At 34.7% G+C, this 26,286-nt stretch overlaps 1 protein-coding gene across 5 annotated transcripts; it reads left to right on the plus strand.

The window, feature by feature from the left end:
• The first annotated feature begins 351 nt into the window (after positions 1-351).
• Positions 352-26,060, plus strand: LOC142619842 (polycomb group protein EMBRYONIC FLOWER 2). 5 transcript variants are annotated; one of them, XM_075793150.1, is made up of 22 exons: positions 352-486; positions 669-799; positions 889-944; positions 1,049-1,154; positions 1,709-1,868; positions 1,971-2,036; positions 2,606-2,745; positions 2,836-2,898; positions 3,609-3,730; positions 5,318-5,382; positions 8,377-8,429; positions 8,543-8,596; positions 8,681-8,740; positions 10,366-10,412; positions 10,531-10,652; positions 12,366-12,404; positions 12,484-12,622; positions 16,517-16,565; positions 18,851-18,934; positions 19,742-19,821; positions 20,829-20,918; positions 25,576-26,060. In XM_075793150.1, exons 2-22 carry the CDS (start codon positions 674-676, stop codon positions 25,694-25,696), a joined length of 1,842 nt encoding a protein of 613 aa, XP_075649265.1. In that variant the 5' UTR covers positions 352-486; positions 669-673; the 3' UTR covers positions 25,697-26,060. The 5 variants fall into 5 exon arrangements, with proteins under 5 accessions (XP_075649265.1, XP_075649268.1, XP_075649270.1 ...); XM_075793153.1 differs by having other exon boundaries at positions 12,366-12,383; XM_075793151.1 differs by having other exon boundaries at positions 397-486; positions 650-799.
• Positions 26,061-26,286: the final 226 nt, after the last annotated feature.

Below are 26,286 nucleotides of genomic sequence, written 5' to 3' on the forward strand. Positions count from 1 at the left end.
CTAAATTAGTTGAAGTTACCCTAAATGTACTGTAATTAGCATTCATTCCTAATATGAAGTTACCCTAAATTATATTTTTGTTCATAATGTTTTTAATTCCATGTTATGTCTTCCGTGAAAATAAATGACATGGCAGATAAAATAGCAAAAAAAGGACGGAGCATTAATTTAGTTACAGAAAATGTAATGAATATCCAAATTTTGTTTATGTAAAATATGTGTGCGATATTTTACAATTAGTCGCTCCGAAATGGACAATAATCTCGTTAATAAATAAATCCTCTTTCTTAAAAAAGAAAAAAAAGAAGAGAAAGAAGAAGTTTATAGGTTTAATTACACATCAGATTCAGATATCATTTTGTTGTTGTTGTTGTTGTTGTATCATTTGATAAGAACAAGATTTTAAAAAGAGGCATGCCGTGAAGTAGACGATATTGGTGGAACAATTCATTCCTTATTTTGTCCGCTCCACCTCTTCACATAAATGTATGTATACTTCTCTTTCTTCTTCATCGTTCTTTCTTCACTCTCCAACCCCACTTCTTAATTTCTCTTTTTTATTATTTCTGTCCTGGTAGTTAGGGACTTAATTACCTCTCTCTCTTTTTTTTTTTTTTCCTATATATATAAAAGCCAATTCTAATTGCAGCTGTTAATTAATTTATCAGAAAATATGTGCCGCCAAGATTCTCGTGTGCGTTTATCTGCCGAAGAAGAAATGGAAGCCGAAGAAAGCCTCTCAATTTACTGCAAACCCGTTGAGCTCTACAACATTCTTCAACGCCGCGCTATACGAAACGTAAATGCTTCTCTAATTTTCAAATTCTCTCTCTCTCTCCAAAATTCTCTAACTCAAAACACTTTTTTTTTGTTTTTGTTTTTGTTTAGCCTTCGTTTCTGCAGAGATGTTTGCGTTACAAAATACAGGCGAAACACAAGAGGAGGTAAATCGTTTTTCCAGTTTTCAAAAAATTTTCATTTCCTTTTTTGAATTTGGTACCTTTTAACTTCCTTGCTTTGGTTTCTTTGTGTTGGTTGAACTATGTAGAATACAAATGACGATTTCGCTATCGGCCACTGTGAATGAAGTTTTAAAGAGTCAGAATCTGTCTCCTATTTGCATTTTTTTGGCCAGATTAGTTTCTAATGTTGAGGTAACAACGCAAATATACAATGAGCTTAATTTTTCTTAGCTAATGCTTAATATTGTTGATGCTTAAAAGTTGAGCTCACCAGCCATTTTAGTTAAATTGACATGTCATCACTCCACTAGACAAGTCAGGGGGAATAAAAACGATCACTTTTTTTAGCTAATGCTTAGTATTATTGGTGCTTAAAGTTGAGCTCACAAGCAATTTTAGCCCTTGAGTTTGAAGTTTAAAGTGATCGCTTTTAGTTAAACTGATTCGTCATCACTCATTAGACACGTTGGGGAATAAAAACGATCACTTTGAGTTTCTTAGGGACTAACATCATACTATTTAAGGTTTTTAGGGACTAAAAGTAATCACTTTAAATTTCAGGGACTAAAATTGATCACGAGCTAAAGTTTAGAAATTGACAGCATATTTTGGACTAAGCTAAATAATTGATCAATTAACTCTACTAGTTTTTATTGACACTAATTTGAAGTTTGTTTTACCTTCTAAACTGTTCAAATTTCGTGCGTTTGTTTTTATTAACATCATCTTTTGACTACACAACAAAGTATTCGCCCATGTACCGATTTAGTCGAGGATGCGTATTGGATAGTTCTGCTGGAGTCGAGGGGAGTACTCAAATTCAAGCTCATTTTATACTTCCTGAGATTAATAAGCTGGCACCAGAGGCCAAATCCGGCTCACTTGCCATCTTGCTTGTCAGCTGGGGTATTGATTTTATTAATTTTTTTTTTTCATTTAAACAATATGGAGCAATTTTAAAAGTTTGATTCTCATTGCAAAATTGGTGGCATTTTTATTTTCTTGCAGTTGGAGTTGAAATCCCTTTGGGAACTAATTTGTCGAAGGGTTCTTTGGATACCAATCTTTTACCATGTAAGATACGCTTTAGTTGCTTAACTCTGTTGTATATAAAACCATTGGGTGCATGTTTTAGCTTAGCTGTTTCTATTGCTTCACTGTGTATGAGTCATTGGATCTCTTTTTTAATAACTTCTCCGACAAGTCTTATAGATTTAGAGACAAACTTATATATTTAACCTAGGATCACCCAGAAAGTAAAAGCTTTTGTTATATATAACATTTAAAGTACTCTACAGTGAGATAATCATTTGGAAAGAAAGAAACAACTTAGAAAAAATTAATAAATTGGTCAAAGAATGCCAATGAGCTATACCTCAAATGGCACCTCCTTGTTTCCTTGTAAGAATAAGGTGGAGGGTTCAAGACTCATTGGGTGTGTGTTACCAATAAAAAAAAAAAAGATTGGTTGATGAACATACTTTTGAAATATTGGGTTCCAACGTTATATACCGTATTGTAGTATCTGAATTAATTGAAAGTGTGTATTCCACCCCAAGATACATTGAGTATGAACCGACATTAGTTTTTCTTGGGCATAAGATTTTATTTTTTGATGATCTAGTTTCATCTTTACTTGACAGCAACTGGTGGGGGATACTGCTTTTGGGGCAAGATTCCATTGGAATCACTTTATATGTCATGGGAGAGTTCTCCAAACTTTAGTTTGGGGCAGAGGGCTGAAATTATGACAACTGTAAACATGAATTCTTGTTTCTCGAAGGTATTGAATTATTAGATGTACTGATTACTTGCCTAGCTATGCCTTATGCTATTGTCATTGTCTAACAAGTTTACTTCCACTTTTACTCAGTTGAGCTGTTTGAATGAGGACAAATGCATCTCAGTTCAACTTCCCTGTAATTCTGAAACAGTGGTAATTTCTGCCCTCAGTGTTTACTTGTTCACTGGAGACAAATGATTTAGGAAGCACGGATGCTTCATTTGGGGTGCTGTACCCATGTTGGACACGTGTCAAACACTTGATACTCTTTGGATACTTCTGCATGGGTGTCCCATTTTAAATTTTTTCTTAAAAAATGCTGGACACAATTGGGACACGAGAACAAGAGGAATCGAATACTATTTTACAAAACAAAGAGAACATTCATGCTCTGAATAATAATATTGTTCAGTATTCTAATTTTTTAATATCCTTTAATAGTAATGAATTTGCTTTATTATCCATTATTACTCCTAATTTGATAAAAAAATAAATGATTAATAATATATATAAAAATAAAATATTCATAATTTCTCTTAAATTGATATTTGTTTATTATTATATGAAAAATAAATGCTTAACCATATATAAAAATATAAATAAAAATATATTTAATAATTAATTAATATATGCATCCCTGTCGTACCCATGTCCTACTTTTTCAAAAATTGCCATGTTGTCATACTGTACCTACACCCATACCTGTGTCTGTATCCGTGCAAGTACTTCCTAGCAAATGAGTATATTTTTCTTCCCCCCCCCCCTGTATTTTCTTTGTTTGTTTATATTTTATTTATTTTTGAGTGCTAGATCACTGTTATTGATAATATCTGTCATGTTCTTTATTGTTTGGGTTTCCAAAGACTACATTGCAGCAGGTCCAAGTAACCATTTCTGCAGAAGAGATGGGGGCCAAGGAGAAATCTCCTTATAATTCATACATATGTGGTGACATTCCTTCTTCATCGTTGTCTCATATTATTCGGTAATCTTCATTCCTCTCTTATTTATATATTCAAACATATTCAGACAGACAGACACATAGACACATATATTGATAATTATTAAATATGCAGCACTCGTGTATTTTAGATAATCTATTGTGAGTGTTGCCCTATCAAGGCTAATGCAATTTTTCCTATTTTCACCTACAAAAGTGGGATCATATGTAGACGCATATCATTCAAATGATTAACAAAGCATAATGGAGAATTTTGTTGAGCATGTTGTTTTATGTCTTTTCTTATATTTTAATGGAGAATTTTGTTGAATTTATGAGCCAAATAATATTAATTATTTTTCAAATGGAGTCATTTAATGCATATTTTTTACTTTCTTATCTCTTAGATGGGGGATCTCTATATATTGAATGTGTTAAAATTGTGATAAAGACCTATAATTTTATACTCACCAACTCACCAAAAAAAAGTTGCTATCTTATGTGAAAAATTGACAAGGTCCTAACAGTCTTGCTGGGATCAACAACCTCCTCCCCCCCCCCCCCCCCCGCCCCAAAGAAACACACAATTATGTCATTATGGCCCCTGTAATCATCCTCATATATATTTTTTCCTTTTAAGATTATGTTAAAACTTAATAGTCTCCTAGAATAATTGACCAGTATTTTATCCAAATTTGCATGGTATGGCTGTTCACATGCCAAAAATTTAGAAATCCTTTTTTCAGTATTTTGAAAAATAACTCCTCTCTCCCTCTTGCCTAATTTTACTACTTGGAATTCATATAGCACACATAATTTTTGTCTGTGCCATTAACATAAACAAACATTGATTCAAGAATGCTGTGACATGTTTAGAGTAAATTGTCAAAAATTAAGCCTCAAGTGGATCAATCCATATTTCAATTGGTAAAAAATAAAGGTGTAACTTGATCCTGACTATGTGTGTGATACGTTTTTTTTTTTTGGATAGGTACGATACATTTTAGATGATGTGTGTAAGATCTCTATCTTGGGGGGACTGTTTCCTTTTTTCTTCTCCTCCTATTTTATCAGTTTAATTAATACATAGAATTCCCATATGTCCTATATTGGATTAGCTGCTATTGTTAGTAACTTTATGTGATATGATTAATGTCTATAACTATCATATTGAGAATTAAAGAACACACTGTCAATGTGGGTGGGTGCATAGTGTGACAAATCATCCAAATTTTAGATGTAAATGAATTAAGGGTAATTCTAAATAATTCAATCTTTGCTAATTTCTCAACCATTCTTGTAGTACCTGTCAAGTTTCCCACATGTCTCTCTTTATTGGATGGCTGTAGTGCGGGAGGAGTGGTAGAGTCTTGTGCTTAGCATGTGCATGAATCTTACCCCCTTCAAGTCCCTTTCTAGTGACTCTTAAGTTTAGGTTGTTTGTGCAAATTGAATGTTACTAAATTTAATATTTTTACACCTATGCCAACTATGTGTATTGCTGTTCATTGTGAAAATTAGAATCTGTGCATTTGGCATGCTTATTGGTTACTGTATTCAACATTGGTCCAATATATTCTTTATTTTCCCACAAGGATGAATAAAAAAAATTTGGCTGCGTGTGTTATCCAGGTTAAGGGCAGGAAATGTCATTTTTAATTATCGGTACTACAACAATAAGCTGCAGAGGACAGAAGGTGATATAGATTTATTTTTCCTTTTTCATTCTGATTAATCTATACAAGTAAATGGTTTTTGTCCCCTTTTCTTATGTTTGCTTTTCTTTTTCCCCACTCTTCAACTCTTCCTTTTTTTTTTTGGTTGAAAGGGTTGTTGAGGGGGGGGGGGGGGAGGGGTGATTAACACATGAACCTACACACACACACATGTACACACCCCTAGTGAGGCTTAAATCCATGACTTCACCCTTCACCCCATCCTTTTAATGGAATAAGGTGCTATTTGAGCTAGAGCTTATTGGCTTTTCTCTTCATCTTCCTGAACCTTTGTTGATGCATTGATTATTTATTATTGCTTTGACAACATGCTGAAATTCATAAAATCATGAAGGATAGAAATCAAGAGATAAGAGCTAGAGGAGATGCGAAGTGGCCTGGTGTATGGGGCTGGCTTTAATGTTGTGCAGTTCCCTAATGAAAGGAGGGGCTCTCAAAATTTCTCTTTTGCCATGTATAACTACTCAGATTTCTTTAATGAGCACGAACTATTAGATATTCACTTGATGGAGGCTCTTTTACTTGGAGTAGTAATCATGGCATGCCTTTCTTTCTAAAATTGATAGGATCTTGGTTTCAATGTCATGGGAAGAAAAATTCCCAGATGCAGTACAATTCCAATACTTAACTCTTTTGCTAGATTGTGGCAGCATGAGAAGGGGCAAAAGTCTGTTTAGATTCAAGAACATGTGGTCGAAGGAATTGGGCTTCACTGATAAGGTAAATAAGTGGTGGAATAATTACAATGTGGAAGCTTCAAGCTTTGATGTTTGATGATGTTGGGGTTCAGAAGATTATAATGTTGGCAGAATTATCTATGCTGGATTTGAGGAGGAGGAAAAGGGTTTGAGTAAAAAGGAGAGAGGAAATGGAATCTCCCAAGGCAGAAATTGAAACTTTCAATGTTGGAGAAAATAAGCTTGACGACAATCTAGAGTATTAATATACCAACTTTTTCTATTAGTTGGCAAATGCACATGGGTTTTTGAACAATATAATGGGGGGATGGAAGTGGATAGATGTTGATGGACGAGGAGATGGATGTAAAGGGATAGTACTGTTTTATGAAAATCTTTGCATGGAATTGGTAGACTGGCACCAGAGGGTGCATAATCTGTTCTCAATGGATGTAGCACCATTGCATTAACTCAAGTATTGCCATTATATGTAAATCATAATGTGAGTCATACTATGTGGAGAATTAAGATTAATTTGATGCTAGTCCTCCAAAATTTGAAATGTTATCAATTTATATATTTTTTGGGAATCTTATGTTTATTAATAAACATGCGATGTATAACTATTGTCTATGAAAGCTATTTGTATTGCTGGTTTTCCAATTTCTTAAAAATATTGAGCTATCAGGAAGTGGGCTAGCAATGTGAATCAAGCGAAGCATGTGCTTACATGTCCCTCTCAAGCAGACATAAAATTTATATAGATTTAAGTGGGGGTTCCTTTTTAGGCTTTGCTTCCATGTAAGGAAGCAGAAATTTTTTGTTTTCATGCTTCCACTAACTTGTATAAGCTAAATGGAAATGCAGTCTGGTATTTTATATGCAGAATTTAAAAAAAAAAAAAATTATTTCTATGAACTTATAGTTCCATAAGTCAACAAATCGAAGTTGTTAGAATAATGGTTAAATGATTAAATTCACTTATAAAAAAAATTGGTTAAATGATTAAATTCACCATCTTGTAATAGTTTTAAGTTTTGGGACAAGTGGTAGTTTATCATGGTGTCGGAGCAAGTAGTCTTGAGGTCAAAACTTCTTTCCACTCTACCTCCTTTTGTTAACCCATGTGTTTGGGCCCACTTATTAATAGTTTAACGATTAAATTCATCATTTCCTAACAATTTACACTTTTAGGACAAGTGGTACTTTAGTTTACCTGAGGTTTTAGTTAGAAGAACTAAATTCTCCTCATACTTCTGTGCTGCAAGGAACTCTAAGATATCAAAAGGCTGAGTTTCTTGCTAAACTTAATATGCAAATGCATACAAACACATGCATAGGCACATACGTATCCATGAATATGCACATAAGTGCATACATGTTTGTGATTTGTAAACAAAATTTATATTATCTAGAGCTATGATGCCTCTAAAAATATCTGGGTAGCTTCCAAGGCCATCATGTGCAGCTTATTGGATATATTTGCACTATTTCCTCCTTTTATGAGAAGTTGGTGTGTGCTTGTTTGATGTGGCTAGCATATGATAGAATATAGAGATCTGTTTATCATTTTCCAAAGTGGTGTGGGCATATCATCAGAGAAAAAAGAATTTTTTCTTTGTGTGTGGGTGGGGGGGAGTTCATGGCTTTGCAGAAAACATGAAGGTAAATCAAGGTACTCTTGGTGCTTCAAAAACACCCCTGAATTCTATGATTCTCTTGATTGTTGTCAGCTTTATATGTATGGTCCACCTTCGTATTCATTTGTGGGGTTAGCATACATTTTCAGTAATTCTTTTTGACTTCATTATCATATTTTGGTTTTGGGTGAAATTTACCTGTTTGAGCTTCATAAAAGTGAGAAGCATTTTTATTTTATGCTTTCATTTACTTGTCGGATATGGGGTACATTTGCAGGAACTTATTTTTAGTTAGTTCAGTTTATTTGGGTAATGTACAATTTATTAGAGCTTTACTTTTTCTAGCTGCAGCCGTTCCTTTGCCTAGCTTATATCTTTTTAAAGCCCACTAAGTAATGCAAATAAGCTCTCCCAAACAAAAATAATAGATGTAGGTGCTTATGATTAATGATGACTGGTTCTCTGGGAAACCACCCCCTCCAACACCCCCCCCCCCCCCAAATTTTTTTTTTCTTTCCCCTTTTTTTATTATAAAAATATCCTTCCTAATATTTTTTTACGTGTCTTCTTCTTCTTTTTTTTGTCTTTAACACATGGTATTATTTGTGAACTATAACCTGGTTAATTCTGTCTTGCAGTTACTGAGGACTTTTCTTGCCCATTCTGCTTGGTAAAATGTGCTAGCTTTAAGGTGAAACTTTTTTCTGATTTATTTTCCTTTATATTTATAGTTCTTGTCATATGAAATGAACAGATAGTATGTTTTCACAATGATGCTTATAAGTTTTTAACCTTTTTCTATAGGGTCTAAGATATCACTTGTCTTCATCACATGATCTCTTCAACTTTGAGTTTTGGGTTGGTAATCTTCAAAAATCTTGTGTGATTCTGATATTAAGCTTTGGCGAAGCATAACTACTAAAGCATGGGTGTATTATATAGGTGACTGAAGAGTATCAGGCTGTAAATGTGTCTGTGAAAACTGATACCTGGAGATCTGAGGTGAGAACAATTTCGCCCTGAAAATTACTTTGGGTTTGATTCTTCATTCTCCTCCGTAAAGTTTTTACAGTCTTGCATTATTGGGTTGTATATGTATGTATATATGTATCTGCAGGCATGTATAATATATATGTTATATATAATTTATATGTGCGTGTTGTATTGAAACCCAGTTTTGATTCATCCCTCTGTTTGGCTATTTCTTGTTCATGTGTGATATATGATAAACCCATATGATGTGGATTCAGTCAAGATTGCCCATGTAGCACTTTAGGTGAAGTTCTTTGTTTGTGTACATTAGTTGAACTGTTGGTTGAATAATTGATCCAAAGCTGGAATTGGGTTTTCACCGGTCCTGTACTTTTTATTTTTAATTCTTGTTCTTCTAGTAGTTCGGTGTTGTTACAACAGCAGATGGTGGAATTTCTGAGAAAGGCATTGCCTTCTCCCTTATGAATGGATGGAGGCAAGGTCATGGTTTCAAAACCCATTGGGTGCATGTGTAACATACCATTAATAAAAAAGAATAATGACTTAATAAAAGTGTTTCTCTGCAAATAAGATATGCAAGAGAAAATGGCATTGTGAACAATGCATGCTTGTGAACTATATTAGATGTGTGGTCAGTACTTAACACATGATTACAATCAAATGATATTGAACATGCTGCTTCAGTTATGCTTGAAGCATGAGAAAATGGGAGAAACTTTAATATCTGTTTTGTTAGCATAAGAAGTTACATTGTGCTAAAATGGAAAAGTTGCATTGGATTGATACTTCATTTTGGTTGAAAAATTGTAATTGGTTAAGTTTGTTGAGCCTGCGTTCCTAGAACTCAAGTTTCAACTTCTGATTACGATTTTTCATGAGATTTGACTTGTGTAACATATTTTTATAATAATCTGTTATTATAGTACAAAATAAATAACAAAACATTTTAATTTTTTTTGAAACTTTTTGTAATTGAGTTTTAATTGAAGAAATATTTAAGATTTCTTGAATTTTTTATTAATAAAGTTTTGTTTAGAGTGAACTATGTCAGTGTACCACATGACAAAAGTAGCTCATACGAAATGAATTTCTTAGATTGATCCACGTAGTGCAAGTATAACGTGGAAGACACCTTTTATTATTTAAACAAAAAAAAATACAGTAAATGATTTGAATAATTTATAATAAATAATGAAACTTAATTTAAATTTCTAAAAACTTTGGTTCTAGAATTTTAATTGTAGTAATATTTTTAAATTTCCTGAAACTTTGACTACAGAGTTTCATTTAGAGAAAAATTAATAATTTTGACGTACTTATTGTGCACCACATGGGAAAAGAAAAAAGAAAAAAGAAAAATAAAAGGTAAAGAAAAAAAGGAGGGGGCATCCACTTGGCACAACAACTGTGTGTAAGACAACTTTTATTACAGGAAAGAAAAATGAAGTAAAAAGAGAAAAGGAGAGGACATCTACTTGGCTCAATCATAGAGTGCACGATAATAAGAATCTTCCATATCTTTATTCTTGCAAGAGTTAAGAAAATCTATGAAATTTTAGTATGTACACGTAAAATATGAAATCCCTCATAGTTATTACTGTGCGGAATTTATATCCAAATTTGTTTCTCTTCAGGCTGTTGCGGATGGTGTTGATCCTAAGCAACAAACGTTCTCCTTTTGGTAAGTCATTTACTCTTTTTCCCTTGTATGCACCAATAAATTTCCTTTGTTGTGTGCCATTTACGTTAATATATATATTAATGCTTCAAAATAAGTGTGGAGGCTCATTTCTATACAGCTCAAAACCTCTTAGACGCAGAAGACCTAAGAACCTGGTTCAAAATGCAAAGCATGTACACCCGCTCGTCTTAGAGTCAGAATTGCCGTCAGGAGTCTGTGAACTTCAAGACAAGGCTGACGGTATGCATTCTTTTCTTGTATCTATATCAACAAATTGAGTTAATCTATGATTTTTTTTTATAAATTTTTTATATTCTATTTTTTTTAATAGGTTTGTACATAGCGTAATTTACTCTATTAAAAAAAAATATTTTGATAGGAAAACACAACTCATTCATTCATAAGGGATTGAACCCATATCCTTCCCCTCCACCCCTTGTTTATTGGAAAGGAGATGCTATGGAATCAAAACAAGATGAATGGAATCACTGTAATTTTTTGATAGGCACACACAACTCATTCATTCATAAGGGATTGAACCCACATCCTTACCCTCAACTCCTTGTTTATTGGAAAGGAGATGCCAAGGAATCAAAACAAGATGAATGGAATCATTGTTTTAGCTAAAACTAAATACTCTGAATTATTTTACAACATACTTAAATTAGCCGCTGGAGGGGGGGGGGGTGGCGGGGAACCAGCATACTTCTGAGTCAACCTATAGAGTGCTGTTACGGAGGCCCCAACTGGAGAGATGGATTTTCCTGCTATCCATCTTTCAAAAAGTTGTTTCGTTTATTTCTTTCACAATCTCTAGAGGATGGCAGATATCACAGGATTCAAAGCATCTATTCCTTGGGTCTGGAAAAATATTACAAACCTGCTCTCCCGACAAACATGTAATGCCTAACAATGGGTGGAAAAAAAAGGAAAAGAAACATTGTGCTGGAGAAAGCTAATGAATGTAGTGTTGGTGTATGAACTCACCATAATGCTAGTGCATGACTTGTCTGCAACGAATCACTGACCCTATATGATAAAGCAGGTGACCTGAGTGTGGAGTTCCAGTGAGAGTGTGGCAGCCTCTTTCGAGCCCCAACACAGACATGGTTAACCCCAGAATAGATCTCATACTCAGTTATGTAATAACTATTCAAATAGTAGTTGTAAGGTGGCCTTTTGATCAATTTCCATAATATGGAAAATATTTTAAAAATAAAAATAAAATAATAATGAGTGCTTGCTCAACTCATATTAGTATTTATCCAAGAAATTGTGGTTGACTAAAATAAAAAAATTACAAGTTTTCATTAAAAAAAGAAATCTTACAAATAAGTTTCAATTTAGTCACATTCTACCCTCTCAATGGGAGAGAAATCCACTATTTGCACTTTCAATCCATTCACATTCTACCCTCTCATAGGTACATTCTCAATGATCAGTGTGCTCAAACCCTGAGTGCCTATAACCAATGAAACTCCACCGATGAGCTTCCTGATTTTCATCCCAACAATGCTGCCTAGGGGTGGGAGGGACAAATATTTTCTGCTAAAATGTAATCTGCAGCCTGCAAATTTCATTTTTGTGAAATGACTTCCTGGAGTTGACTGGCAAATTGTGAAATGACCTCTTTCAGTTGCCCTACCATTCTTTGTTACCAAAATATATAAAAGTAGGACTGAATTGTTGATAAATTATCTATTCTTGTGTAACACTTGTTGAGTGACATTTTTTGAAAAGGTGGCGCAAACTAATTGTTTCATGTTACTATGAAATCATATTTTTTGTAAAGTCTATGAGAGAGTGGATTTATTAAATGAATTTTCACTGTGAATTTAGATATGTTGATCCTGAGAAGGAATCTTGCAGTGGATTATTTGTTTCAAGTAGTATCCCTTTTTTTGCACATGCTCCAATGGATTTTAATAATGGACAATGAACATTTTGTTTCAGATGCTCATTCTAGCAAAGGTGATAAGGCTCATTTCTCAGGTGGGAATGATTTGCAGAATGCTAGTGTTGGTGCTGCAGAGTGTTTATAATTGGTTTCATTCTGCTTTTAATGTTGCAGGGGTTTCGAGTGCTACACCACAATCATATGCTGATCCCGATTGTGTTCAATCAATACCAGGGAGCAATCTTGCACCCTCTACCATGCTAGCTTTTGCAAAGACAAGAAAATTATCTATTGAACGTTCTGATCCTAGAAAGTATGTTTTCCAGTCCTCTCTCTCTAGCATGTTGTCATTTTTTCAAAGGTTCTTGGATTCCCTATGGATGTAGTAGGTTCATTTTGATAGAGCTTTGATATATTCAAAAAGTATCAGGCAACAATCAAGATCTGCAGTAGGTCCTACATGGTTGGCAGTGGCAAGTTGAGACTATGAAATAATTGAAGATCCATATTGTTGCTTGGGCACGTGGGTTCTAGTTAAAAAAAAAAAAAGATGTGTGTGTGTGTGTGTGTGAAATAGTTAAGGATCCATATTCCGCCTTCCCAACAAAGCCTCCACTGAAGCTTCCTTATCAGAAGCATTATTAAACAAGACCGGAAAAGCCACTTTGAGAGTTTGGTCACCGCACCAACGATCATGCCAAAACAGGATTCAACTCCCTACTCCCACCTCAAACCGAACAAACTGACTGAATCCCTACCCATCCTTATACTCCTCCATGGACTGCAACAATGAGAACCACTACCCAACATTGAACTCCAATTCCCCCCCACCTCTCTTTTCTTCCCCAAATTTCAAGGCTACTACATGCTTCCAAAACCTATTCTCCTCAACCCCAAACCGTCACAACCATTTCCCCAATAATACTTTGTTAAAAGAAGTAAGCTTTCTGATTCCTAACCCACCATTAGCAATAGGGGCACACACCTTATCCCAACCCACGAAATGAATCTTGAACTCATCTCCCATACCATACCACAAGAAATCCCTTTGTATCTTTTCAATCATGTTAGCCGCACTATTGGGTGTAGTGAATAAAGATAAATAATAAGTTGGGAGGCTCAAAAGCATGCTCTTAAGTCTCAAGCAAAGTCAGCCAACCACCTTTGGAGAGGTAAATTTTCTTCCTCCCTGCCAACCTTTTTTCAAACTTCTCCAATATAGGATTCCAAATAGAAGTTGACTTGTAAGAGGCCCCAGGGGCATCCCAAGATAAGACATAGGCAGCCCCCCTACTTTACAACCCAAAAGATCCACCAAGGCATAAACATTATGAACCACCCCAACTGGGACCATCTCAATCTTGCTCACATTAACCCTTAACCAGTACCGCTTCAAAGCAAATCAATAACATCCCGATATTAAGGATCTGCTCAGCAGCATCACAAAACAGTATTGTGTCTTCTGCAACCAAGTGGGAATTGCATAACCTGTCACACCTACACCATTGTCCCTAAAACCTCTAATGAAGACAGCCCTTCCATTCTCCTAATCATCCTCCGAAATGCCTCCATCATCAAAAGGAAGAGCATGGGGGATAATGGGTCCCTTTGCCTTGAATCCCTCGAGTTACTTTTAAAAAAACCAGTTGGAGATTCATTAATCAAAACCGAGAATTGTACTGTGGAAAAAATACAGGTATGTATCCACTGTTGCCATCTATCACCAAACCCATACTCCCCAACAAGTATAGAAGGGCCTCCCAATTCACATGATAACAGGCCTTTTCAATATCCAACTTGCTGCAGAATACCCAACGTCTTACTTTTGATTAGACTATCAATACGTTCATTAGCGAAAAGGTTTAGGCAATGTATTGTACTAAACACTTTGATGTCACTTACAATATTTCATGTCCATTTTCTTCAATAAAATTTTATTACTTATAACAAACATTTCATGTTCATTTTATTTAAGACTTATCATTTTGTATGTACTAGGCTCTTTTTAAACTTCTTTATTGATGACTTAAGCTATAACGTAGAAGGTGGTCAAATTAATATAGAAAATTGGGTGATGATTTGCCAAATTTTTAAGATATAAATTGCTATTTTACTAGTAAGGCTAAATGAGAAATCTTTTTTTCTTTGGGGTGGGGGACAACCACTTGAGTTTTGGCTTTATTAATAGTATATGCGTGGGAACCATAAATGCCAAATGCTTAAGCTGATAGTAAGTGGGCCAATAATGTAGTTCTGGTTTAACATTCTAAAGCCCTCCTGGGCCCCCATCCAAACCTATGGGCCTTGTAAATTTACACATAGTTAGAAAATAGAAAGATTCTAATATAGGTTGTACCCTTGTGATGTGTGACTTATACTCTTCTAGAAGAGTTAAAAGTTTCTAGGTAGTTTCCTAGTCTTGAGGTGTCCCAACCAGCTGTCCGTTTTGAGAATGTTACATGTCCTTTTGTAACCATCACTTTCTATATAATGTATGAGTAATAAGAGGGCCGAAGAAAATATATATACAACTCATTTTTTTGTGTAATAATTTATCTTTCCATTGACCTAGGAAGCACAGACATGGACACGGTTATGACACAATGACACGACAATTTTTGAAAAATTAGGACACAACATGGTGGGGATACGTATGTTAACATTTATTTTTCATATATTGTTAAACATATATCAATTTAAGAAAAATAATGGATAAAACTATAACAAATTCAAAAACCTAAATACATCCTGGCCATATCTCATCATACCCTGTGTCCAATACATGTCGGACACAGACACAGCAGCCCAAATGTCTCCGTGCTTTCTAGCCATGCACAACATATGATTTTATCACCAATTAGATTTAGTTTAAACGGGAACTCCTCCCCTAATAAGAATGGGGTAGAGAGTGCCAAGTTGTGTACAGCGACCAATCAGAAAAAGCAAAAGAAATTACATAAAACCAAGAAATAACAAATTTGAATGAAAGATCTCACAGAAAACTAGTGCTTGATATCATGTCAGTGAACCATCAATCTGAGAAGCTGTAGCTGATAAGAGCTAGGCTGAGTACTTATATCAAGTTGGACAAATCATCAATAATCTCTATTACCTTCCTTGTTCTCTCTTTAAGCAAGTATAATTGTTGAAAATGCAAAGCCAGTCATTTACGAAAAACCATGTTAGCTTCTTATTTGCTAGAAATATAAAAAGATTATACAGAGGTAGACAACTTTTATCTCCAAGGCATTCGCAATGGCATACCTTGCTCTGAGGCCCATTGACTTGCCTAGTTTCAGGACCTTAGAACTTCCCAAGTTAACATACTTCTTTAGTTGCATGCCTTGCCATTTGCTCAAACAAGTCAATCTATCTTCAAAAGGAGAAACCTTCGGATGCTAGAAAATAACTTTGAAAGAAATAAGTAAGGGTGGTAAAATTCAGTTCCAAGCCCGAGAATCCCCCTAGGATATTTTAAAATAACTATAACCAATAGGGAATTGGATTTTGGACTACATCAGATGACTAAATCCAACACTTATCTATTAGTGACAGCATCTAGAAGATTTGGATTGTCTGAATCAGACTATCTAATATAAATTACTTTATTAATAAATTTAATTTTCATCAATTAGCTTGATATAAAATATGAATACATATTTGATTCCACAGCAAATTCGAATGTTATTGTTAAATTACTGATTGTCCCAAAAGCTTAAGCTGTTAGAAAATGGTGAGTTTAATCACTTAACCATAATTCTAACACTCTCCCTCATTTGTGGGCCTAAACTTCATCTTAATAAGTGGAAGCTCAACAAGTGGGAATTTAACATTTTAAATGGGAGGTAAAGTGAAGATAGGGATCAAACTTAGGATCTCCTGCTCTGATATCATGTTAAATTACTGATTGTCCCAAAAGTTTAAGCTATTAGGATATGATAAATTTAATTATTTAACCAAATATTTCGAACACTCCCCCTCACGTGTGGGCTGAAATTACCTTTTAATAGGTGAGACCCAACACATGAGAATTTAAATGGGAGGGTAGAGTGGAAGAGACAAGTATCGAACTCAGGATCTCATGCTTTGATACCATGTTAAATTACTAATTGTTATAAAAGTTTAAATTGTTAGGAAATGGTGAGTTTAATCACTTAACCATAGTTCTAACAGTTATAATAATTATTATTATTATTTTTTTTTTCAGCTGTGCCCTCTTGCGGAAGCGACAGTTCTTTCACTCACATAGAGCTCAGGTGACAAGTGATTTTCATATATGAATGATGATCTTTGTTCCTAATATCTTAATTGTTTCCAGGCTTTTAGAATTATTGGATATATCCTTTATGTTTTGCAATTGTCTGCTGTAGTAGCTTACGTTCAAATTGATAGGTACTGGAATTTTCATGTCGTCTTGTTGAAGTGTGTAACAGACAAATTCACTATTTTATTGGGCAGTTAGACGTCTTTGAGCTTTTATTTTCTTAGCACTTGTAATAAACTAGTGCATTATTATGATTCAGGTTTCATTTCTTGAAGCATTCTAGTATCTGCATTCAACAATTTTTTTTTAATAAATTTTATTCTGGTGGAGAGATCCTAATTTGGCATGGTAGGCAAAGTAGACAGCTTCACTGCCCATGGCACGTCCAAACATTTTAATGTACTTTAAGTTCAATTCATGGTAAAGGACTAGAGTTTTGAGTTATATTAATAGATGAGGACATTAAATGCCTCTGAAGAGGTACTGATCTGCAATGGCATGAAATTTTCAAGCACATGGGGTACATTAACAGGTTATTGATTGAAATTGATCAACTTTATTGAAAGTGATAAATGATTCTAGCATTGGCTTTTGGTGCTAAATCCATGAAAGATGGTAACATCATTTTAAGGATAGAGGGTTTTTAGTATTATTTCTAGTGGGATTAATAGTTGGCTGATTGGGAATAATGTTGTTAGTTGTTTTGGGGGCCTTTAGTATGGAAGAGGGAGGTGCACCTAGAGAAGTCAAATGTAATTCTTGAGAGAAATGGCTTGAGGGTAGAGTAAGGCATTCCCATCGAGAGTATTGTGTGGGTCCATGCTTCTATGAACGTACTTCTTTACTCATTCTTTTCAAACTATGAGCTTCATATGTCAGGGACTTAAAAATATATGCATTTAGTGGGTATTGTCAATGAGCTATTGGCCAAGTTCTTGGTCAATGTGCTGAAGATAGTTCTGTGTAAGATGTCTAATTCTGACAGGCGATAAAACTTGGGTTTAGATTATAATTAGGTGTTCCAAGAATTTATGTAAGCTGGATTTTAGAAGCCTAATAACTTATAAGCATGTTAGTTGGGGATTTTTCAAGAGCATTTTGAAATTCCTGGGCTTTGGGTGAAAAGAAGTTGGATCTACTGTTGCGTTTATATGGTCGGGATCTCTATTCTTGTCAAATGGAGTTCCTTGGGTTTCTTCAGCAGTCTTTGGAGGACTAAGACGGAGATTTTTTTTTTGATAGGTAAGATGGGGGGTTTACCATCCCCTTTTCTTTTTGTATTGGCCTCTTCGAGTTTAGAAGGATGGCTACAAGAGCTACAGAGTGAGGTGTGCGGTCAGGCTTTCAAGTGGGTGGCATTGGTGGTGTGGAAGTGATTATGATCTGGCACCTGTTTGTTGATGGTACCTTAATTTTCTGTGGGGCGGACCTGGGTCAGTTTGACATCTAGAGTTTGTTCTTATTTGCTTTGAGACAGTTTCAGGTTTGAGAATTTGAGCAAGAGCAAAAAGTGTGCTTGTAGAATTGGTATATACTATATAGGGGACGGAAGAAGTGATGGTTTTACTAGGTTGTGAGGGTGGCATACTGCATCTCTAGGTTTGTCATTAATGATGGGGTGGTTTGGGATGTTTTGATATTGAGGATGGAGAGGAGAAATGTTCTCGTATGGTGCAGCTTTTTATGGGATGTTTGAAAACATTGTTCCTAGAAAAAAGTGCAGTTCTAAAAAGCAGTATTCTGAAAAAGTGCGGTTTTAAGCCCTCCTACCAAATGAGCCATAGTAAATATAGTTTCTGGTTTTATGGTGAAAAATGAATTATACTTCCAATTGTTGGGCGAGAATCATTGAGGAACCCTATAATGAAAAATTATAATACTTAGTAAGGACAACTAATTTGTTATAGTTGATAATAAGATGGGAGATGAAAATCAAAGCTAAAATTTTTTGGGAAGATCAAGAAAGCAATGAATATTTTCAGGCGAGTATAAAATTGCCAAGTCCTACAGTTTCAGTTTGGATTTGTTTAGTTGTTTTAAGATTATATGTTTATGAACAAACTTTATGACCTATTTGTTTTTATAGTAATGAGGGGTACTTGGTGGTGAATTTAATATCTTATCTGCTGCTGTTAGCATGATTTTTATCAAGGCCATTGCAGCTTCTGTAGTGATTTAACTAACTTCTTATTATTTAATTTCATTTTTGTTTTGATACTTTTTACTCAAATACATGCATCAAAATATCTGAAAATAGATGTTATCTTGTGGTTGAAGCCAATGGCACCGGAGCAAGTATTTTCAGAACGGGATAGTGAGGATGAAGTTGATGATGACGTTGCAGATTTTGAAGATCGAAGGGTACACTTAATGATTTCAAGACTAGTACATTTGTTTTTATTTTTATTTTTAAATTTGCAATTGTTTGTTTTGTTTGAACAACAAAGCTCTAGCTGCACCTAACAAGATAGAAAATGGCTGGCCGAGGCAATGAAGGTTAAAATTTTAGGTAAGAGAATAGTTGATATCTAGTTGAGGCATTTAGTAGCCTTCAAGAGGTATCAATTGGCCAGGCTCATAATTTTAGGACCTGATTGATCTGATTCTAGGACCTGCAATGCACAAAATCAGTGATAGTGAGTGAAATCAAAGAAAAGAAACAGTTAAAATAAAACTTAAAAAAATATACATTGTCATTTCAAGGCTCAGTACCTAAAAGTGTTTTTTGGCTTATACATGAAATATTAAAAAAAAAAGAAAAAAAAAAAAGTACCACCAGCTTGCATGCCAACCAACTGGAAAATTGACCGTGACTTTTCAGATGTCTCAACCATATGTTCTGGAATGGTTTTCAAAAGTTAATTGTTAGTGATTGTAACAAGTTGCATACTGTTTGTACATATTGGCTTCCAATTAGTGGTTCTTCCTTTTAAGGGAAATTACAAAGATAAAAAGAATTGCTTGTTCCAGTTATCCTTGAGTTGATGGTTGGTTTTCTGGACATAGTTGGGCCTCAGGTTGGGTAATATGGGTTCCTCCAGTTTAATAAGCACCTTTGACCATCTGTTACTGGAAGATGTTCTATTATCTCAGATAACAGAACATTTATTTCTCCATGTTAGTGGCTCAGAGGATTAGATTGCATTGATACACTCTAGCATGCTGCAGATGCTTGATGATTTTGTTGATGTGACCAAGGACGAGAAGCTAATGATGCATATGTGGAACTCGTTTGTGAGGAAGCAACGGTAATATACTCTATCCACTTTCCTTTGAATTTCTTATTTTTGTTTCTTCACTAGGTATTTTCTCCCATTGTGGGAATAAATTCCATGTCTCTCTAAACTTCCCAAAAGGGTAATATTTTCTGTAGTTGTTTGAATCAGCCAAACTGAATGAAGTCACTAGTGCCATATCAGGGGTGTTTGGCCTACAGCATTGGTTCATTTTGGTTTTGAATCAATTCTAAAAAGAAAAGAAAAGAGCAGTTCAACTTTGAACCAATTTGAGTTATATGCTCATTGTCAAACCACTGAAGTAATTTATTTGAATTCTTTATGAAAAAAGCATGCACTAATTGTGGCTTTTTAAAAAGAAAAAAAAAATTTAGAATTAGTTTTGATATTTTGTAAAATTTAACAACATAAATTTTTTTTGCTTGCTTACGCCCCACCCAAAAAAAGAAGAAGGTTTTTTGAAACTAATTGTACTAGTCAGAGCTAGCCTGCTTCTATGGTTAGCCAACCCCTTGCATAGTGTTTTAAAATTTAGCTATCCTTGGCTATCATGTCATTTCTGGCTGGCCCAACAGGTGCTCCTTTCGGGATTCCCCATGTTTGGTGTGGGATCACTGATTCATATTGGTGTCTCATGCGAATCATGAATACAACCTATTTTCAAGACAACATTTTTATGGAAAAAATTCCATAAGTCATTTTCAATAGGATGCAAATTAAAGCTGGTATATGCATCACTAGAGTGCTTGTTGGATTTGCTTGTTGGATTTTGTGTGATCTTATGGCAGTCCTCTTCATAGCACATTTGATCATAGTGCATGATGGTTTGGGAAAGGATCCCCTCTGAATCCTCCAATTTCCTCCCATTTTTAGCTGGATGTGTGACACATGGAGGGAATAGAAGAATTAGAGGGAATGGAAGAATTCAATGGGAGGGGATCTTATCCCAGTTTGTCTCACTATTACCATTATTCATTTGAGGTTTTTGCTTTGAACGATCATGTCTTTGGTAATGTCAGGGTGCTAGCAGATGGGCATATTCCTTGGGCATGTGAGGCCTTTTCAAGATTGCATGGACCTGACCTTGTCCATAACTCCGCATTGATCAAGTAAGCTGTTCTTCTTTGATTCTAAACTGTGGTCATGTACAATGCAGTTCATCCCTTTAAGTTTATGCTACATACTTCTGGTGAACTTGCCCTTTTTCACATTGAGAAGTTGGCAGGTGTACACATGCTATGTATTTGTGTGTGTATATACATCATATATATTAACTTCAGTCTTTAATTTCTTTTTGATCAATAAAATTTGAACCTAAGTTTTAGTTTACTCAATACACTCTTTTATGATAAAGGAAAAATTTTCATAAAAAGATTTCAGGTAGCTTGTGAGCTGTTAGGATGAGTTATAAATTTTTGTGCAAGAATGTGAGTGTTTTTTTTTTTGACAAATAACGTAAGAACTTTTTATTAAAGAATAGCCAACCCAAGTACACTGGAAATGTACTATAGTGGCTGAAATTAGTAACCCAAATTACAATGGTCAAGAAAAACAGGGAGGGACAAAGAAGTGCATGAAGGTAAAACTAAGCTCCATTCAAGGAGAGTATGGAAGAAAAAGGACTTTATGTGAGTGTTATATATAATGTTGGTGTTGACTCACTGAGATTGTAAATCAAGGGTTACTAATACTAATAGGAGTCATATTACAGAACCTATTTGTACTGGGCCTCAGCTGCCTGTGATAGATATAGGGAGGGAGGGGCAAAGGGGGAAGGGGGGAGGGGCTATGCTTAGGACTCATTTGAGGTGGGAACATCTAAAAGTTAAGACCTAGGTTTTTCATCTTATGGTGATGGTACTTTGCTGCTTCTGCTTTTTCTCCCCCCTTCCCCCCTCAGATGCTTTGCAGCAAGGCAGAAAAGGATCTACAAAACAGATTAGCTGTGTCCAGTAACACTTCTTTTGGGAGTTTATAGGAGAATGGAATAGAAAGGAAGGATAATTTTCTTTTATTTTCCTTTTTATTCAATTCCATTCCTCCCCTCCACCCCCTTTCCCAAAAAAAGAAAAAGAAAAAAAAGGAGAATTGCAATTAATCCACCGTTGTCAATACTGTACTGGAGACCATTTTGGTTTTGATCTGAGAAACAAAATATCGGTTAATACTAGTGTACTATTTTGGGCTTACCATAATCAATATATATATATATATATATATATATATATATATATATATATTTTCACCATCATGTCAGAAAAATAAATAAACCAATATCAGAAAGAAAATCACGTCAAAGAATGGATGCCCATGTGTAGACAAGACATGATTGTTGGAGCAAAAAAAAAAAAAAACTTGATAAAGAAAAGTAAAGAACAAAATAGAAAAACCATAAAAAGACTAAGACATGGCATCTTGAACAAAACTACAAAAATAAGACTTAGGGAAGACAAAAAGCAAGACAGGGGGAAGAGAGAGAAGACTTAATGTGATTGATAGGTGACGAATTTGAAAAAGAAAAAAGAACTGATGAGCATAAGAACTGAGGAACTGAGTACTTGTCAATAAGAAGAAGAATAACAATTAAGAGAAAAAAGGAGTGTGAACTGAGAAGCAGAAGAAATGTTGTCTTGGCTGGAATTGAGTTTACTGGCTGAAACAGTTCATAATTTTGACCGGTACATCTTAGATGGGGTAAGTATATTAGATTGTTGGTTGGAACTAGAAATTCTGGCCATATCAGCCAGTACAGTATGGAATTAACTAATTTGAATTAATCCCTTAGTGGTTTGGTCCTATTACGATTTAGTTCATATTTTTTGATAGGTAATCAAAGAACTAATATTAATTAGAAAAAGAAAAAGAAAAAGAAAAAGAATATTAATTAGTTCATGAACTTTTAGTTGCTAGATTTGACAACCTGAAGTTTGGATTAAAATTATATCGTTAGGTTTTGTCCAAATTTACAGATTTTGCATTTTGTGGTCAAACTTTCACTTACAAGTTACAACTTACCTGCTTGTGGTTTAATCACAATCTGCAAGTTTGCCAGTGTTGGGACTCTTGTGAAGAATTTGTATGGTTTGGCATGTTTGGGCCTTCTATCCAGCCATGTCCATGCTTCCTAGCTCAGGTTTCCCTTCATGGGAAATTGCCTAATTTTCAGTAGGATTGCATTCTTTGTGAATCTGCCTTAGAGGCAAATCTTGACTCTCTCTCTCTCTCTCTCTCTCATTACTTTCTTGATTCATAATCTTGGTTTTGTTTCCCTCCCAGCATTATGTTCTGGTTGGACCATTATAATACAGTCAAATTCAGAAGTTTATTTCTGCATCTAATTTGGCAATTCATAGACTGTCGCTTTCTAATTTAAAAATTCTGTGGAAATCTTCAAAAGGAGCCATCTATTTGCTCATAAATGGAAATTGATAAATGCATAGGGACTGAAATTCTGAACTGGGTTTGTTAATTTTTGTTAGGTTATTTCTTTTATAAAATTATTGGTCCTCCAAACACTTTGTGCCTCATAACAAATTGATATGCTTTTGCCCTTTGCTACACAGACAACAACACATGTTTCTTGTCATCATGTCAATTATTTGGTTGCCAAATGAACATTATATGCACTTGCAGTAAATTACCTTATTTAATAAAAGTTGGGCTTGTCTTTGATTGAGATCTTTGGATAGAATAGAATGGAGGAAAATAATACATGTGACTGCCCTTGACTAATCTTGATAAAAATCCATAGCTGACCTAAAAAAATTTGGGACTAAGGCTTTGTTGTTATTGTTATTGTCTTTGATTGTGATAAATGTGTGATAGAAACTAGGGTTTTTGATGTAATCAAACAGGCCAAAACAAGGTTTAGATAATTTTGTTTTGGTTTAGATATGTTAGGGATAAATGTTGTTGTGGATTTTGTTTTTCATTTTTTTTTTTGAGAATGGAATTTTCTATAATTTTTAAGTGGGGATTTTGGTCTTGATATGTTACTAAATAGATCCAGATGTTCAAATATTCTCCTGGCTACCCATGTTCTATAAAGCCTATGAGGGGGATTGTTTCTCAACTTTCATACATCATTAGTGAAAATTTTACTAAAATATGATTATTTAGAAGAGCTTTTGTTTGCTCTCTTCTCACCCTCATGGCCTCACTCCTCTCCAACTCCATTATCATTGCATCCCATTCCCTCTCTTGCATTTTTACATACTCTCACCAAGTGATTGTCCTGTTCTTACTCTTCTGTTCATAATTTTTACTTTCTTGTATATCTTTCCATATCTTGAACCCCCTCAAATGTTCTCTCTAGTTTCTTGTTTCTCACTAATTCTGCTCCTTTGTATGTGTTCCATTTCACCTTCTCTATAAATCTTCTCTTACTCTCTACTAATATATATATATATATATATATATATATATATATATATATATAATCACAAATTTGCGCAGTCAATATCTTTGATGAATTTTCTTATAACACAGCTTTAGGTTACTTTTGACGATTTAAAAGGCTACTCCATTGTGTGTGGTGTACCATTTGGTTAAAGAGAAGCAGTAAGATCTTTGACGGTGTTGAAAGGTTGAATCATGTACTGAAGCAAATGATGTTGAGGTCTGTATACGAGTAGATGACTGTCTAGGGCAACATCCCCTCATCTTCTTTTTTAGACTCTCCAGACCTATTGAGCTTGAGTTTGTAATTGATTACGAGTGGCCACTACTAGTATTGTGTACTTGATCTATTTTCTCTTTTGAGTAAAATTATTTTTCTTTTTAAAAAGAACAGGCTTCCAGGTTACTTCATTTTGGTATTGGACTATGTTCTGGCCCTTCAATGAGTTTTGATAGCATCAAAGTACTTGCGAGTCCAAAAACAAAACAAAGACTATCAATATGCCATGGCTGGATGAGATCTTCACATCAATTTTCAACTTGAGGGTGAAATGTTCCCAACAAAATAAGATTGAAAGCAGACCCCATGGCAAAAATTAGATTTAATTATTATCATTTAACATTTAGCCGGTGCGTCACACACTCAACATGGCCATCCGGGCTGTTCCCAATTGAACCAACACTTTTTTACTTATATAAAAAAAAAAGATTTATCAGGCATATACCATGGAAATTGCTTTAATATATATATATATATATATATATATATATATATATATATATATATATATATATATATATATTTTAGGATGAATAGTATAATAGGGATGTTTGATGGTGTTTCTCTCTCTCATACCTTTTTATATCCTTTAATGTTCTCTCTCTCATATTGGCCACATTATAATATCAGAGGGATGTTTCCCTAGACAGTCTAGGGCAACATCTCTCTTTCAGATCTTCTGAGTTTGTATATTAAAATATTATACAGACCTCTATTCATTCTAGTATAATAGGGATGAATAGTACATGTGGCTGATCTTTGAAAGTGTTTCTCTCTCTCTCTTTCTCTCTCTCTCGTATCTTCCTATATCTGTCTGTGCTTTTGGCTCTCGCTTGAATTTCATCTTCACTCTAAATCTTCTCCCCTGTTTCCCCAAATAAGAAAGGGGACAAGTTAGTTTGTTACTAAGTTTACCTCATACTACAATTTTTTTTATGAATGTTCATATGTGCCCTAGACTTCAGCTTCTGTAATTTAGATGCTTTAACTCTAATCAGATTCTGCTTTTATACTATCGTGTAATAAGTTGAAATATTACATTTATGATGGAAAAATCAGTTCTGAAGTATTTACTTATGGCTTGACAGATGTTGGAGATTATTTATGATCAAGCTGTGGAATCATGGTCTCCTTGATGCGCGCACAATGAACAATTGTAATGTTTTTCTTGAACAATGCCAAAGCCAGGATTTATGTCCTAAAAGCTGAAGAGATGAATTACATTCAAGCAAGTACGAGATGCTCCCTCACTTGTGTTGTAATCTTGATCACTACATTTGTAGCATCTTCTTCATTTTCATTTTTGGGCCATAAGCCTACCTGGCTATTGTATTCTTGTAATGATATAGATGGCACATGTCATCAGACCAAAAGAAAATGTGCCTTGTATAATTCAAACGATAAAGGAATAATTTTTTCCCCATCATGTAAGACTAATTAATTTAGGCTTATTTAGCCTTGTAGCAAGCTCCCGTACTTGTTAGTTCAGCCTTGAGCCTTGTAGCTCAACTGGCATCGCAACATTTAGAGTTCAAATTCATTTTCACTCAATTATCAAATTATCAAAACAAAACCCCTCAGCCTAGCGGTGACAGGCCTAGCAGGTGGTGGGTAGTCCTTCCTTTCTCTCTTTACATGGGACTCTGTCCATTTAAGTTTGATAGGGCTTTAACCCTACTGATGCGACATTTAAATTTGAAGCTGTCCTGCAGAGGCACAGATCATCTGGGAGTTTGATGGGCATGGTATCTGCATAAGCCTTCAATTCCCGTTGGATCTTAATGGGATGATAGGCTATT

This window comes from Castanea sativa, chromosome 12 (genome assembly GCF_040712315.1).
Source record: "Castanea sativa cultivar Marrone di Chiusa Pesio chromosome 12, ASM4071231v1".
NCBI lineage: Eukaryota > Viridiplantae > Streptophyta > Magnoliopsida > Fagales > Fagaceae > Castanea > Castanea sativa.